A 17,323-nucleotide genomic window follows, 5' to 3' on the forward strand; every position below is an offset into this window, starting at 1 on the left:
TGTGAAACTTGAAAGGGTTCAGAAAAGATTTACAAGGATGTTGCCAGGGTTGGAGGATTTGAGCTATAGGGAGAGGTTGAACAGGCTGGGGCTGTTTTCCCTGGAGTGTCAGAGGCTGAGGGGTGACCTTATAGAGTTTAAAAAATTATGAGGGGTATAGATAGGATAAATAGACAAAGTCTATTTGGGGTTGGGGAGTCCAGAACTAGAGGGCATAGGTTTAGGGTGAGAAGCGAAAGATATAAAAGGGACCTAAGGGGCAACTTTTTCACACGGAGGGTAGTACGTGTATGGAATGAGCTGCCAGAGAATTGGTGGAGGCTGGTACAATTGCAACATTTAAGAGGCATTTGGATGGGTATATGAATAGGAAGGGTTTGGAGGGATATGGGCCGGGTGCTGGCAGGTGGAACTAGATTGGGTTGGGATATCTGGTTGGCATGGACAGATTGGACCGAAGGGTCTGTTTCCATGCTGTACATCTCTATGACTCTATGACACTGGTATGTCAGCCAGGCAAAAATATATGTAGCAACTTTGTAACAGAGCACAAGGTTCACAGTGGGGCTAAAGTAGAAGTATGGAGTACACAGTAATCATGGAACTTCGTGACTGATGGATATAGTTTTGAAAATCAGCAACATGTCTTCAGTTACTCTATTGGCAGGTGACTCAGAGGGTGACCACTGTGTTCATTTAGAACTTAGGGATGAGATTGACTAATATTCTGAACTTTATATGGCTAATCAGGATTTATTTAAGCAATTGGTATAGTTCTGTGTCGTTGTTGCTACTGTATAGGATGAGGTCTAAATGTCATTGCTACAAGAAAATCTGAAAATCTTTCAATGGAGAAAACTTTTTTTTAAAAGAAGTAAAATAAATGCTAAGGGAGAAAACAGTGTAGTATACATAGACAGTTCTACAATAGATAAAATATTTTTTGAGGAAATGATTAACTTGATGGAGAAAGGAATATCAATGATAAGGTTCTGCACAAGAGATTGTTAACATAGAAACATAGGAAGTAGGAGCAGAAATAGGCTATTCAGCCTTTTGAACTTGCTCCACCATTCAATATGATCGTGGCTGATCCTTTATCTCAATGTCATATTTCTATTTTCCTCCTATACCCCTTGATGCCTTTAAAATAAGCTATTTCTATTTTTTGAAATATATAACATATTAAAATAAAAGCACAAAAAGTTGGAGATGAAGTTGGTAAATGCTTTTAAATATTGGAGACCATAGTACAGATAAGGGGACTGTATTCTGTTTAGTGGCATATGACATGATGTTCCTCAGAATGCAAGTACTTCTCGGGTACTTTCTATAAATGAAATGTCTTCAGGGAAATTCTAAAGCACAATATACTAAAATTGACATTCAGCAAAGTTTCTCATCTTTCTATAAAGATGGCCTCATTAATTATGTTTGGTCTTCTCTGCTTTATGGCACAGACTGAATTGTCTCACTGGCATACCTCAATGTTGGTAGAATTTATTTGAAATTGTATGTAGGGCAATAGTATGGAAATTTTTAACATTGTCACTTTGCCCTATTTAATTACACCAAAGTAGAGTTTGAGGTTCATTTATCTGTATTGATAGGAGAATTCTGATGGACACAAATAGACAAAATGCTGGTCATTCTACCCTCCTTAAAGCTGTTCAGAATATATGATTTCGGGAATAGAAAACATTTCCAGCTTTAATGGTCTTTTCTAAAAAAAAATTCAACTACAATGAGCAAAATGTTACAGGTGTCTGCATTAGAATGAGATGTGTGGATGCATCAAGCGCAAAGGGCTCATCTCGCTCCACTTTTTATGATTTTAGAATTGAATAGAATCCCTACGGTTTGGAAGCAGGCCATTCAGCTCTTGAGTCCACATCAACCATCTGAAGAGCATCCCACACAAACCAACTCCCCCTACCCTATCATCCTGCATTTCCGTGGCTATCTCACTTAGCCTACACATCCCTGGACACAATGGGCAATTTACCATGGCCAATCCTGCACATCTTTGGACTGTGGTAGGAAACCCACATAGACACAGGGAGAATGTGCAAATTCCACACAGAAAGTCACCCAAGGGTAGAATTGAACCTGGGCCCTTGGCACTGTGAGGCAACAGTGCTAACCACTAAGCCACTTTGCAGCTCACAGGTGGCATGGTAAGATTCTCACTAGACAGTGATGAGATGCTAGTTAATGGGGATTGTTGCTTATTAAGTGCCTTAATAATGGCACAACACAAGGTTAATGGCACAACACATTATTAAGTCAATCTCCCATTTCACCAAACTCTCAAAACAAGCTAGGAGGGAAACTCAGGGAAGAAATTAAAACAGCTGTCTGATGAATTCACCTCACTGCTTGTTGTTAACAACATCCATGTTGAAAACAATGTTGCGACATCCCAGGCACATTCCCTCAACATTGGTCATAAGTACACCACATTGACATTAGCATCTGAAATGAGCCAGCCTCCAAAAACTCATATTGCACATCTTCAATCCATTTACAGAATGATTCTGAACTTTAATGTTGCATGTTGGACCACTGTGATAATTCTCATTATAATGCTGCAGCAAGGACATTGTGCACTGAAGGTCACACACTTAGTTCACAGTCTAAATCAGGCTGTATTTCTATGTTCTTTGCTTGCTGTCGTAGTGTTCACTCACTTTGAGTCTACCTCAATGCTCATAGCATTGCCTTGATTTACATTCTTTCACTTTGCCCCTCAGCCAGAGATATCAGATATGTAGAATTATTGTCTAGGTTTACCATTTCACATAGATATGAAGCCAGGAAGCTTGTCATAGCTATCAGCAGGCCTGAGTCAAGTCTAGGAGGATATTCTTTGCACATGGGATTTTTTTTAGATTAGATTACGTTACAGTGTGGAAACAGGCCCTTCGGCCCAACAAGTCCACACCGACCCGCCGAAGTGCAACCCACCCATACCCCTACATTTACCCCTTACCTAACACTAGGGGCAATTTAGCCTGGCCAATTCACCTAACTTGCACATTTTTGGAATGTGGGAGGAAACCGGAGCACCCGGAGGAATCCCACGCAGACACGGGGAGAATGTGCAAACTCCACACAGTCAGTCGCCTGAGGCAGGATTCTGGCACGTTAGTGAAGGACAGCTTCTTATAACCATCGAGAACTTGCTCAGAGCAGTTAGAGTCTGGCTCTCCCCCACCTTGAGGGTTGAGGAGCTGAATGTGGGACATTTCACCACCGATCTTAAATTTTTCTGCCTATTGCAAGCTGATTTTCTTCAAGAATAAGAGGGAGGCCTGTATTGTGGGAAATGAAAATGGGTGGCAAAGCTGTTATTTTCGGTACATCTGGGAAGGTGTCCGCATGTGAGTAGGCAGCATAGAGGACATGCAGCATTAGTGGTGTTGAAAGTTGGAGTGTGTAAAAGTCATTGGGGAAGAGGTTGTAGGCAACATTAAGAGTGATAGAGAATGAACCTTGGTGGAAAGTAGCAGAAGTAGTGGGTGTGCATATCAGAAAGAAGATGGTGTCACTTAGGTTGAAAAAGTGGAGAAGGTCATGGACCTGTTTTCAACACTGTTGGGCATTCCTCCAATGGGCTATGACTGCTTTAACTGACATAGCAACCAGACATTTATTTTAATTGGTTCTGATTTGGATTTTGCCAATCAATTTAACTGTTGCAACTCACATTAAAGTGGACTTTCCAGCATGTGCATTCTCCTGGACACTGGCCTATGAATTTTCTTACTCAAGTCAGATTTTGTAGGGGTCCTTTGCTGTGTCAAGTCCACAAACCAGCAGCAACTAAAATGGCTTGCCAGTATAGATCCTGAAGAACCTCTTAGCCACTTGGCTGAGACTCGGCTTTGTTGTGGGGTTTTGCTGTGGACTGGTTTAGGGTCCCTCTGCTCAGGATATGCTCTGCGTGAGGCTGTGCAATTCCCTATACTCAAGTGGTGTTCCCCAAACTCAATTAGAGAGGTGAGGGTGTCCACTTCCTCTGGGATGCCCTGTAGCTGCAACACTCCACTTGCCGTATTTTCTAATGACAAAGACAGTTGTAGTACCTGTTTGAAGTCCAGTTGGGCTTTATCTAATTGGCAGTTTTGCATGATTACCTCATTAATTCCACATGCAAAATGGTCTTTCAAAATCTCATTCAGGGTTAACCCAAAATTACATGACTCTGCTAGTCGTCTTAAGATCATCAAAAATCGAGGTACGAATTCCTCTGGTTCTCAAGCAGCTGAATAAAACCAGTAGTGTCCCAGAATTAGAGAAGGTTTGGGTTCATAATATTCCTTAACTAAATCTGTTAACTCTTGAAAGGCTTTCATATCTGGTGCCTCAGGGAAAGTATAGCTCCTATTAACCGAAAATGCTGCAAGTCCATAAGCAGTCTAAAGGATTACTTGTTGCTTTTCATCTGCCCAATGTCATTAGCTCGGAAAAAATCACATACTTTCCACATACCTGCCCAGTCTTCAGCAGAATGAATTGAGTCAAGCTTCCAAAGACAAGGCATGATGTCAGAAATGTTTACCCCAACTCAAAGGCAACTGTTGTGAGTGAATTCTCCTCAGGCACATATTGTTTTCGCTCGTTGCCACTGAATTAACTGCACAGGAGTCGGTATCCTGTCACCAAGTCACCCTTTATTTACGTGTGCACAGTACATTTGCTTTGACCAGCCAGCTCAAAGCCGGTCCCTAGACGAGGGAGACCTTCTGAATCTCCTGTCCATCTTTTTTTGTGTTCAAACTATTCATTGACCAGCTGCTAGTGATTTTTCCAACATAGTTTTGTTTTTAAAAATGGCTTTCCCTATTTGAGCTGAATTTCCAATCCATTACTCAAAACTTTTTATTTTTGCCTCCTCTGTATTATTTACCTGAAATAATTGCACAAAGGATGTTATCCCATCATGAAGACCCCCTTTATTTGAATGTGCACTGTACACTGGCTCCAACCAACCAGCTTCAAGTCAGTTCCTAGACTCAGGGGACCTTCTGCATCTCCAGTTTATTTTAATTTTTTTTTTCTAAGTCAGTCTCCAGATTGAGGAGTCTGTTTCAATCTCCCATTTATACCTACCAGACAGGACTCCCTCATTAGTCCAGTTTAACCCCAATCAAGGATCTCATAATTAATGAGATCCACTTGGCCCTGGTTCCAATTCACAATATTATTAGAGTCATAGAGTCTACAGGATGGAGACAGGACCTTTTGCCCAAACTGGTTCATGCTGACCAAAATGTCCATCCACGCTAACCCCATTTCCCTGCACTTGGCCCATTATTTTCTAATACTTTCCTATCCATGTATTTGTCCAAATGCAATTTAAATATTGTTAATGTACCCTCTTCAGACACTTCTGCTGGCAGCTCACTCCATATGTGTATCACCCTCTGTATAAAAAACGTTGCCCCTCAGGTTCCCTTTTATTCTTTCCCCTCTAATGTTAAGCTGATGCCTTCTAGTCCTCGATTCTCCAACTCTGGCAAAAAGAGTGAATGCATTCACTCTACCCATGCTTCACATGATCTTATACACTTCTATAAGATGACCCCCACCCCCTAATTCCCCAGTCTCCCATGCGCTAAAGAAAAAGCTTGTCCAACCTCTCCCTTTAACTCAGACGGTTGAGTCCTGGCAACATCATTGTAAATTTCTTCTGCATTCTTTCCAGTTCAATAACATCTTACCTACAGCAAGGTGACCAAAATTGAACATAATACTCCAGGTGCAGCCTCACCAATGTCTTGTACAACATAACTTCCCAGCATTTATACTCAATGCACTGACTGATGAAGGCCACTGTGCCAAAAACATTCTTCACTGCCCTGTCTACCTGTGACTCCACTTTCAGAGAACTATTTACCTGAACTCCAAGGTCCCTCTGTTCCACTACACTCCTTAAGGACTCCTACCATTCACCATGAAACTCCTACCTTGTTTTGACTTTCCACAATGCAAGACCTCACACTTATCTATGTTAAACTCCATTTGCCATTTCTCGGTCCGCTTCCCTAGCTGATCAAGATCCTGCTGCAATTTCTGAAAACCTTCCTCACTGTCCACGATACTGTCTATTGTATACCAAACTTACTAAGCATGTCTTGTACATTCTCATACAAATCATTGATATAGATAACAAACTGTAATGGGCACAGCACTGACCCCTGAGTCACACCACTAGTCATAGTGAGGGGCAGGTGATGTAACATATATCAGCTGTTAATAGAGTTTTAAAAAATTTCCATTGAAACAAAGAAAAAAGGAGCAGGTGTAGGCCATTTGGACCTTCAACCTTGCACTGCCGTGTATGCTATTGATCAGTATTCTGATCCCACTTTGTCTCTTCCACTATTACCTTCTACTTCCGACCATCAAGCCAGTTATGTACCCAATTTTCCAGCTCCCCCTGTACTCCATGCCATCTAACCTTCTGGAGCAGCCTACCATATGGAGCCCTTTTAAAGGGCTTACTGAAATTCATATAGGCTATGTCTATCGCCTGGCTCTTGTCAACCTTACTGGTCACTTCATCAAAGAACTCTTTGTGTGGCATGATCTCCCACGCATAATGCCGTGCTGACTATTCCTTGTCAAACCATATCTTTTCAAATGCATGTATATTTTATCCCTCAGAATCTTCTCAAGTAACTTAACTACCACAGATGTTAGGCTTACTGTTCTATAGTTCCCAGGTTTTTCTTTGCAGCCCTTCTTGAATAAGGGCACAGCATTTGCTAACCTCCAGTCCTCCAGGACCTCACCCTTGTCTAACGATGATGCAAAAATATCAGGCAGGGCCTCCATAATTTCTTCTCTAGTCTCTTGCAGAGTTCTTGGATATATCTGGTCAGGACCAGCAGATTTATCCACTTTCATACATTCTAATACATCCAACACTTCCCCTACTGTGATATGGACTGTCCCCAAGATGTGACCACTAAGTTCCCCAAGATCTCAAGTCTTCATGTCTTTCTTCACAGTAAACATAGAGGAAAAGTATTCATTGAAGACCTCGTTCATCTCCTGTGGTTCTACACATACATGTCCACTTTGGTCCTTGAGGGGTCCTACTTCTTAAGGCTAAAAGAATCAAAGGGTATGGGGGAAAACGTGGGATCAGAGTACCTGATCAATTGCATACAAAGATAGTGCAAGCTTTAAAGTCCAAATGGCCTATACCTGCTCATTTTTTCTTTGTTTTGATGGACATTTTTAAAAAATCTATTAACAGCTGATACATGTTACATCACCTGCCCCTCACTATTACTCTCCCAGGCATGAATATGGATGACAGCTCAAGTTATACCTTGCACCTGAAAAATCATCCTCATTCTAAGCCAACACTCATATCATCAAGTTATCACTTAAAGAGCTCTTCAGATCAGTGTCCTGTGCCTGACTGTCTTTCAATTATATATCAATGTCTTTCCTTCTTCCACAATGCCAGAGTTGTGGCTTTTTTTTCTACAGTGAATCCACCATCAGTATTTATTGGTTCACTGTTGACCAGCACCTTAATTAGACCAGTGATTTTAACACCATGACTGTGAGAGAAGAATGGTAAATACTCTGAGACCAATGGTTCACCTGACTATTCAAAGTCCCAAATTCATGTGCAAATCTCAACCAGGTATATGATCACATACCCAGTCCATAACAGATGAGTACAACTGTAACAATGCTCCAAATAAATCATGCAATGTAAAATGTGTGCATCTGCACACCTTTGTCATTGGATTTGATATCCACCCTTTCAATCATTGGGATGTTGTCATTGTTCTATTTGCTTTGTATAAAACACATGTATTCCAGCAAATTTCTGCCATCATGACATTCAAGCATGGCTAACACAGAAGTTAGGTTTGAATAAGGTTAATGAAAAGGTCTACATAGTTGTCAGAAAGAATAATAAACTTGATGATTGAGCGGATTTTACAGTATTTCAAAGGAGGCCAAGAAGCTGATTAAAGAAAGGGGGAATGGAATAAATGTAAATTAGCAAAAAACATAAAAATGGCCAAGAAAGGCATCTATAGGTACATAAAAAGGAAACGTTTGACTAATTCAAATGTTGGCCATTATGGGCAAAGTCAAAAGAATTTATGATGTAGAACAGATAAATAGCAATGAGGTTAAAATATTACTTTGTATCTGTCTTCATTGAGAAGGATGCAAGTTATCTCCAAGAAAAGTGGGTCTCCTAGTACCTGAATCCCAAAATGTTAGTATGCAGGTACAGCAAATAATCAGGAAAGGTATATTTTATTGCAAAAGGAATTAAATGCAAGAGTAGGGACCTTATGATTCAGTTATACAGGACATTGGTGAGACTGCATCTGGAATGCTTTGGTGTTAGTTTCAAGATTTAATAGACTAATACCTGGAATGAGCATATGAGTAAAGGCAAGACAGGCTAGGCCTGTATCCTTTGGAATTTAGAAAAAGCAGCAGTGCTTTAATTGAAACATATAAGATCCTGAGGAGACTTGTTTGATGGATATTTCCTCTTGAGGGAAAAACTAGAACAAGGGGACATAGTTTTAAAGTGGGCACCTATTTAAAACAGTCAAGATTAGAATGGTGCTGGAAATTCACAGCAGGTCGGGCAGCATCCGAGGAGCAGCAAAATCGACGTTACAGGCAGGAGCTCTTCATCAGGATCCTCAGATGCTGCCTGACCTGCTGTGCATTTCCAGCACCACTCTAATCTTGACTCTAATCTCCAGCATCTGCAGTCCTCACTTTCACCTATTTAAAACAGATGAGGAAACATTTTTTTCCTCTGAGGGTTGAGATTAATTTCTTCTTCAAGATTACCAAAAAGATGAAGCATTATCAGGGGCATGCTGGGATGTAGTGTTGAGGTTAAAATCCTATCACCCATGAACTTATTGAACAGTAGAGCAGGCTCAAAATGCTGAGTGGCCCATTCTTGTTCCTTGTTCGTATATTCATAAAATGTCAAACATCTCCCTCAACTTTTGTATTAATGCCCATGCCATTCAAAGGCTTGATTTTGATTTCATATTTTTATTGCATTCAAAGTTAGCCATCTACCATAGTGGGATTTGATCCTATGTCCCTGGAACATTAGTCTTGGATATGACATTGTATGAAAAAGTCACTGAAGTGGTTGATGAGCCATTACCATATTGAATAACTGTGTAAGCTTGGGAGGCTGAATGACCTCCTGTGTTCCTCTGTTCCCTGTATGTTTAACCCAAATAAGAAACAGAGCAGGAATGTCATTGATACTCAATCACCTTGACATTCCCCTTGAAATCACATACCATCCTACTGTTCCATCATCATTCAAAGTTTTGTAATTTTCTACCCGACAGCATCATGCTTAAATCTACTGTTACCATAGTTCAAGGAGATGGCCTACTTTATGATCAAATTGGAGTGGGTAGTGAGTGTAGCTTTGAGTGTGATTAATCACTTATGGCACTGCAGTCAGGACCATTGAGCAGTATTGCTGAAATTAATGTGCATTGTCATTGTCATCCATACACTTAACAACAATGTGCAGAAGTAAAGAGCTTTTTTGATTGTGCACATGATGCAATTTTGTTTTGGTGCCCTCATTTTAAATCTAGTCACCCTACTGCTGGAGCAATGAGCAGTTTGTTTCCTTAAGTACAACATTCCTCTTGCTAAAAACAAACTGGGTTATTTGAACTGCTGCAGACCCAAAGTGAGTGAACCATTACTGCAGAACATAATTCTGAAAATGGCACTTTTGCATAAAGCTTGAAATGTGTTGACCTTTAAAATGTAAACATAAAAACTTGTGCTGATGGTGCAGTATTTTCCAGCCTACTATACATGCCACTGAAAGTGGGCAGAGGTAATGTTTCTGCCCTTTTTCTTTGTTTGTCCGTATATATCTCAACAATTAATGAGTGGATTTAAGTAATGCTTGCTGTGCCCCTTTGGGCCATACGTGGTTCTGAAATATCTTTGAAGGATCCACAGGTAGGGTGAATTGACTCAATTTTAAAATGTTGTGGGTTCTTTCATTTCAAATATTATGAATTGCCTAAGCTGCTGTGGTGGAGATCAACACAGCTGTCAAAATCTGAGCAGAGTTTTCTGTTCTGGATGGAGGCTTGCTCTCTGAGCTGGAAGATTCGCTTTCAGCTCAGCGAGCAAACCTACATCCAGAACCTTAACGTGAGCTACAAATCTTCTCCAAAACTCGCTCAGAGTGTTCTGTGTCGATTGGCCTGAAGCATTTGTAGTAAGTTGGAAATTTTCAATAAAAAGAGCTCTTTTTTTCTGTTTGTTAGTTCCTGTGCATTGATAAGGCAAAGAAATGCCTCAGGAAAGAGGTGCATAATTGTAACAAGATTAGGTTATGCTCTGGTTTTCTTTACTCATTATTAATTTTAACAACTGGAACTGGTAGATGTTACAAATCAGTATGTTGGCCATTGTATTTAATTCTCTAGCTTCCTTCTCATCAAGCAAGGCTTCAGTTAGAGATAGCTAATTCAGAGTATTTCTCCCATTCAAAATATTTCTTAAAATATTTAACATAATATTTTTTATTGTGTTTATTATCTAGAAGATATCACAATTGTTATGACATGGGGTAAACCCTCCTGCTTTTTTTAAACCAGCAACAAAGACAAGATTTATCCCATGCAGCAGTCTGTGAAAATTCAATAGGACAAGAACTAGTTAAATTAAAAGTAACAGCTTTATTTCTTAAAGTATAACAGAGAATAATTAACTAACAGTATTTACAACTCCTTCCTCTAACCTATCTTTCACCTTCCCTTCCCCAAAATAGGCTGATAAAACTCTCAGATAAGATTTACAGAACAAAACTCCTTATCTCAAAACTAGGCACATTTCGGTTTTCCTCTGTATTCCTGTCTTCTTTTCTTCTTCTTCAGGATTCTGCTTCATAGGTTACTGATCAATAAAGATATCTTTAAGAGAGCTATTTTTCAGGCAGTCTTTACATGTTGGTACCTTGGTAGTTCTCCTCTCAACTGTTCAACTTTCTCCAGTCTTATAACTCCAAAGCATCAGATTGTGTCAATATACTCAATTCAAACTTCATTGGAGGTGGGTACTTTGAGGTATAATTTAAACTTACTGGTCAAATTTGAATTTTTTTTTGTCTCCAAGCAACCAGCTAATCAAGTTCTTCAACCAAATCGGAATCAGAATCCCTACAGTGTGGATATATGTCCTTCGGCCCAACAAGTCCACACTGACCCTCCGAAGAGTAACCCACCCAGATCCATTGCCCTACCCTATAGTTACTCCTGACTAATAACCTCCACTATGGGCAATTTAGCATGGCCAATTCACTTAACCCGCACATCTTTGGATTGTGTGAGGAAACCGGAGTACCCGGAGGAAACCCATGCAGATACGGAGAGAATGTGCAAACTCCACACAGTTGCCTTAGGCTCGACTCGACCCCAGTTCCTGGGTGCTGTGAGGCAGCAGTGCTAACCACTGAGCCACAGTGCTACCCCATAAATGTTACATTATTTTTTCAGAACACTTGGTGCTGTCAGGTAGTTTTTGCTAGCTTTTAACTCTCTTAAAGATACAGTACACCCAAATCTTCATAACACAATATTGTGACATGCTGCTGAATGCTTATATTAGAAATTGCAATGATGCAATGATTTATTCTATTCATCTAGTAGTCTTTGTTTATAGCTGAGTATATCAGTAAGTCATGAGAATAGGGGCAAGAATTTTGGTTTTGGCCAGGATGCCAACATTAGAGTTAAATGGGGGTCTTGACCTCATATTCATTCAGAAACGATCACCAAGATCACAACAATCACCAGGCAGCTGACCACTTGCTTGAATTAGCTAACTGATGGCCAAAGGTAGGCTCACTGTCTAATTATGAATGATGGGTTGGCTCTCAAAGCTGAAGTGCCTCAAGCTGAAACGGAACAGCAGCCAAGAGTTCAGGTTAAGGCAGCTTTGTTTGGGTCAATTATTCCCAGATCCCTGAAGTCAGCAGAGCACGCGAATAGGATTGTTAAGAAGGCATGTTGTGGCACAGAGTTGAGGAGCAAGGATGTAATGTTGGAGTTGTACAGATTATTGGTTAGACCACAACTGGAGTTTTTTGTGCCATTCTGGTCAACTCACTACGTGAAGGATGTGAAAGCACTGGAGTGGTTATAGAAGAGATCCATCAGGAGGTTACATGGGATGGAGAAATAGAGATATAAGGAAAGACTAGATGGGCTTGGATTAGTTTCTTTAGAGAAGCAAATCCTGAGGGGTGATACGATTGAGATGTAAAAGGTTATGAGGGGTATGAACAGAGTGAATAGAGAACAGCTTATTCCCCTTAGTTGAAGGGTCAATCATGAGGAGGCATAGTTTTAGGGTAAGGGGCAAGAGATCCACAGGGGATTTGAGAAAAAAAACCTTTTTCAGTCAGTGGGTAGTGGGAATGTGGAATACATTCAAAAAATATTTTGAAATGCATTTGAAATATAACGTTCTACGATATGGGACAAGTGCAGGAAATTGGGATTAACGCCCCTTCAGTTGTAGTTATGTCAGTGCAGACTCAATGGGCTGAAGTGCCTTTGCTGCACTATATGATTCTAAGACTTCAATTTTAAATCATGTATTATTTTACAACTTACCTCAGTGCTCAAGCCACAATAATGGAAGGGAAAGTGTCTATCTGCACAACACAGCTATAACATGGTACACTGTTAGGACTTCAAAACTTATCCAGAATAATGGCATCCCTATATCTATTGTTGGAGGCTGCCTCCAGGCAGCTGATCACTTGCGAATTGGTAATAGCCTTTGTTAATAGCCTCCATCTGGGAAAATGGTCCAAAGTGATGCTAACAGGGATGTCACTAAGTCCAAGCGCGCATTTCCATATCTGCCTGTTTCTAAGTCCACCCTTGTGTCAGACTGAAAATTTAGCAAAGACTTCCCACTCAGATGCCTTTTAAATTTTGTAATCTTACCAGCCTTCACCGCTTCCTCTGGCAGCTCATTCCATACACACATGACGCTCTGCGGGAAAAAGTTGCCTGTTAGGTCTCTTTTAAATCTTTCCCCTGTCACCCTAAACTTATGCCCTCTAGTTTTGGACTCATCTACCCCTGGAAAAAGACCTTGTCTATTTACCTTATTCAGGACCATCATGATTTTATAAATGTCTATATGGTATTCTCTCAGCCTCCCAATGCTCCAGGGAAAATAGCCCCACCCGATTCAGCATCTCCCTATAGCTCAAACCTCGCAATATCTTGTAAATCTTTTCCTAATCCTTTAAAGCTTCACAACATCTTTCCTACAGCAGAGAGACCAGAATTGCACACAATGTTCCAAAAATGGCCTAATCAATATCCTGTATAGCCACAACACAACCTCCTAACTCCTTTACTCAATGTACTGACCAATAAAGGCAAGCTTACCAAATCCCTCCTTCACTATCCTATCTACCTGCGACACTACTTTTAAGGGATCATGAACCTGCATTCCAAGGTCTCTTTGCTCAGCAACACTCCACAGGACCTTACCATTAAATGTATAAGTCCTGCTCTGTTCTTGCTGATCTTTTAGTGGCCTCCTATTCCGTCCTTAGTTACCCTGTTGTCCTCAATATATTTGCAGAATCCTTTTGGATTCTCCTTAACCCTATTTGCCAAAGCTATCTCATGTCTCATTTTTGTCCTCCTAATTTCCATGTTAAGAATGCTGATACTGCTTTTACACTCTTCTAGGGAATCACTCGATTTCTGGTATATCGGACGCATCTATATCTGATGTATGATTCCTTGTTATTCTTGACCAAAGCCTCAATTTGTCTAATCATCCAGCATTCCCTGCACCAACCAACCCTAACAGGAACACACTGCCTCTGGACTCTCGTTATGTAATTTTTGAAGTCTTCCTATTTTCAAGCTTTCCTTTTACCTGCCAACATTGCCATTCTAAAAGATGAGAGACTTAATAAACAATCCAGGTCTTTTTCTATATATCATCTCAGTTGCATCACACTGTAAACGTTTGCTATAAATTCGGTGTCTCACGATCTTATATTCCTCAACCACCTGATGAAGGAGCAGCGCTCTGAAAGCTAGTGCTTCCAAATAAACCAGTTGGACTATAACCTGGTGTTATGTAATTTTTGACTTTGTTGTCTTATATAGTTCACTTCTACCCCAGGACACATTCCAATGATCTAAAAATGTGAATCTTTCTCCCCTGCACCAGCTCCTCAGCCATGCATTCATCTGCTCTATCCTCCTGTTCTTACCCTCACTAGCTCATGGCACTGGGAGTATTCCAGATTTTGCTACCTTCAAGGACCTACTTTTTAAATTCCTGCTTAACTTCCTAAATTCTCTTCACAGAATCTCACCCTTTTCACTTCTTATGTTATTAGTTCCAATGTGAAGAATGGCCTCCTGCTGGTCCCAGTCTCCTTTGAGAATAGTCATCACCTCTTCTGCGATATTTATGCTCCTGGTTCCAGGGAGACAATATACCATTCTGATGTCTTGCTGTCAGCCATAGAATTGTCTGTCCGTGCCTCTAACTAGGCAGTCCCCTATCACAATTGATCACTTGGAATCCGACGTACCCCTCAGTACATTAAAGCTCATCTCCGTACCAGAAACCTGGCTGTCAGTGCTACATGCCCCTGACAATCCGTCATCCCGTACATTTTCCAAAACAGCATGCTTATTTGAGATGGGCACAGCCACTTCCAAAGTTATAGTGCGATCCAGAAGATTGGCCAAGTTATTTTCAATCTATTTTGTTCAATGCCTGTCACCAGAAGATATAGGAGAATGCTGTTTTTTTTCAATGACTTGCAAATAAAAGCACACTGATATTTACATCAATATGTAAAACCTGAAAAAAATGCATTGTACTTTCAGCTTAGTTTGTTCCTGGCTTGACCTAGAATATTATATCTGTCTTTTGGATTGTTGCAACTGTTCATTGGGGATTGTCATTAGTTGAAGGTACCACAAAATGATCTACCAAGTGCAGTTATACTACATCTGCAACATGTTTTGATTGTTTCCTTTACAAGATTGCCTCCAATAAGTGCAATAATGATACTGAAAATTCTAATGTAAAGGATATTTCATTAACAAAAAAACTTTTCACCAATTGCCTCAAAGTGAGCAGGAATAAGCCATTCACTCCCTGAGCCATTCAGCAAAAGCGTGATTGACCTCCCACCTCAAAGCCATTCTTCTGCACTGTCCAATGTTCCTTGGCATCATTAATATCTAGAAATCTGTCAGTTTCTTTCTTGAAAATACTTAGTGACCGAGTGTCGACAGCCCTAACTGGTGGAGAATTCCAAAGATTCACCAACATTCGAGTGAAGGAATGCCCCTCATCTCAGTCCTAAATTACCTATTTCTTAATCTGAGACTGCACCACATAAATTAGATTCCCTTATATTTTGTGCTGGTTACATCTTCAGCCATGTTTACTCTGCTCAATCCTACCAACCTTTTTTATGTGTCCAATTTTTTTTTAAAAGTATGGTCCTTGTTTGAGTGTAGAAACACATTACTACTTGCATGGTTTAGGAGCAACAATTTTGAAAACTGCTCCACACTTACATTTTATCAAACGTCGAGCCTGTACTTTCAAACTCAACATCTTTTACCATAGTGTTAGCTCTCATACTGTTCCATGGGAATCTGGGTCTGGTGGTTGATTCAGGTGACCTTTATTTGTCTAATTTATAGCACAGTTACAGTATACAGCAAAAAAGACTCTCAACACCGACCCTCCCCAACCCCCCCCCCCCACACACACACACAGTTGATGCTATTAGTCAGCGGTGCTGAGATGTTCCTCTGTAATTGGCTGTCTCAAACAGCATCCCACACAGTCAATTTCAATGTATTTTCAATTAAGACCACTGAACAATAAAGAGATGGACAGGTTGGTGGGATCCACCCATGATCATAATGTTTTCATAAACTTTCTTATCTTTCTTCTTGGGACTTATGACAATGAATATTGAATTCAAGTAACATTTGCCAGAACTGCCAATTAATTAGATCAGGAACTTTTAAATTTCTCATTACAGACAATATAAAAGAATATTGACTTTTGATCAGTACCAACAAAGTTATGTGGTTACACCAAATGTTAGAATTCTTTAGCTAACAAGTTGTGTTTCCAATGTCTGATAATCTCTACCGTCCCTGTAATGATAAGTGGTGGGGGGGGAGGGGGGTGGCGGGGGTCACTTCTACTGCCTGAAACTGGTTTGAATTTTTTTCTCCAATGCTTTTGTATAGACGTAGATCCAAAACTAGTTCAGAATCTATATCTATGATTAGCTGAAGGATTTTCACTAAAACCTACTCTTAATATTGTAACAGTTGAGTAAATAATTCAAGAGGAACAATTAATTAGTGTGAAATGTTCTTATCTATGTAACCAATTACAGCTGTACATTCTATCTCAGCCAGTAACCCTGATTCTTACAGAGCTGCTTTTGTGCTACTTGGTGAGACTCCATTAAGCAAATATTTTCCCCCACACTCTAACTACGGTCAGCCAGGTTTTGCTGCATTCCATTTGCCATTTTGTGCCGTTCAGTCATGGTTAGCTCTAACACACAGTTTATGAATCCACTTTATGAAAGATATTCTTCTAGTAGCATTTTCTTACTTCAAATATCATTATAAGTAGTGACAGATACTGCCTTAAATATATAGAACTGAATCCTTTTTGAGGCACAACTTTTTTTGTTTGTTCAGATTATTTTAGTTGATCTCGGAGAGATATATAAAATTCGCATAGGGCATGACAATAGTTCAAATAAACCTGGCTGGTTTCTAGAAGAAGTAAAGCTGAAGGAGTTTAATACAGGACGGGTTATCTGTCTTCCTGTAAACCGTTGGCTAGATGACAATCAGGATGATGGAGATGTATGGAGGGAATTTCCTATTGCCAAACCAGGAGAAAAGCACCTTCCAGGTGAGTGTCTCTGTTTGTTACATTTGATTTGATTTGATTTATTGTCATGCATATTTTGTTACAAAATACAGTGAAAAGTGTTGCTACCATGGGCGCCTTCTTAAAACATAGAAAAATGAATCAAAACATAGAATATAAAGGCAGAAGAATGAAGAAATAAAGAAAAAATGTTCCCTCCTATGGGCAATGGGCCTGGTAGGTAGGCATGAATCCCTTTCACCATGCTGTTGGAACAGAAATCACCACTCTTCAGTACCATCGATGCCCTTGCCATTATGAATCTTTGCTGGACCCCCCA

At 40.1% G+C, this 17,323-nt stretch overlaps 1 protein-coding gene across 11 annotated transcripts in view; it reads left to right on the plus strand.

Moving 5' to 3' along the window:
* The window catches only part of LOC122549101 (lipoxygenase homology domain-containing protein 1-like), a 344,896-nt gene that overhangs the window by 255,358 nt on the left and 72,215 nt on the right, over positions 1-17,323 (plus strand). For 8 of the 11 annotated variants that reach the window (XM_043688351.1, XM_043688353.1, XM_043688355.1 and 5 more), the window contains one exon: positions 16,806-17,025. The exons of 2 other annotated variants lie outside the window; for them this stretch is intronic. In XM_043688351.1, coding sequence (XP_043544286.1) covers positions 16,806-17,025 — 220 coding nt within the window. Of the gene's footprint in view, positions 1-13,784; positions 14,061-16,805; positions 17,026-17,323 lie in introns of those variants that run through there. One more of the 11 variants, XM_043688360.1, reaches the window with a different exon arrangement.

This window comes from Chiloscyllium plagiosum, chromosome 4 (genome assembly GCF_004010195.1).
Source record: "Chiloscyllium plagiosum isolate BGI_BamShark_2017 chromosome 4, ASM401019v2, whole genome shotgun sequence".
In the NCBI taxonomy this organism is placed as follows: domain Eukaryota; kingdom Metazoa; phylum Chordata; class Chondrichthyes; order Orectolobiformes; family Hemiscylliidae; genus Chiloscyllium; species Chiloscyllium plagiosum.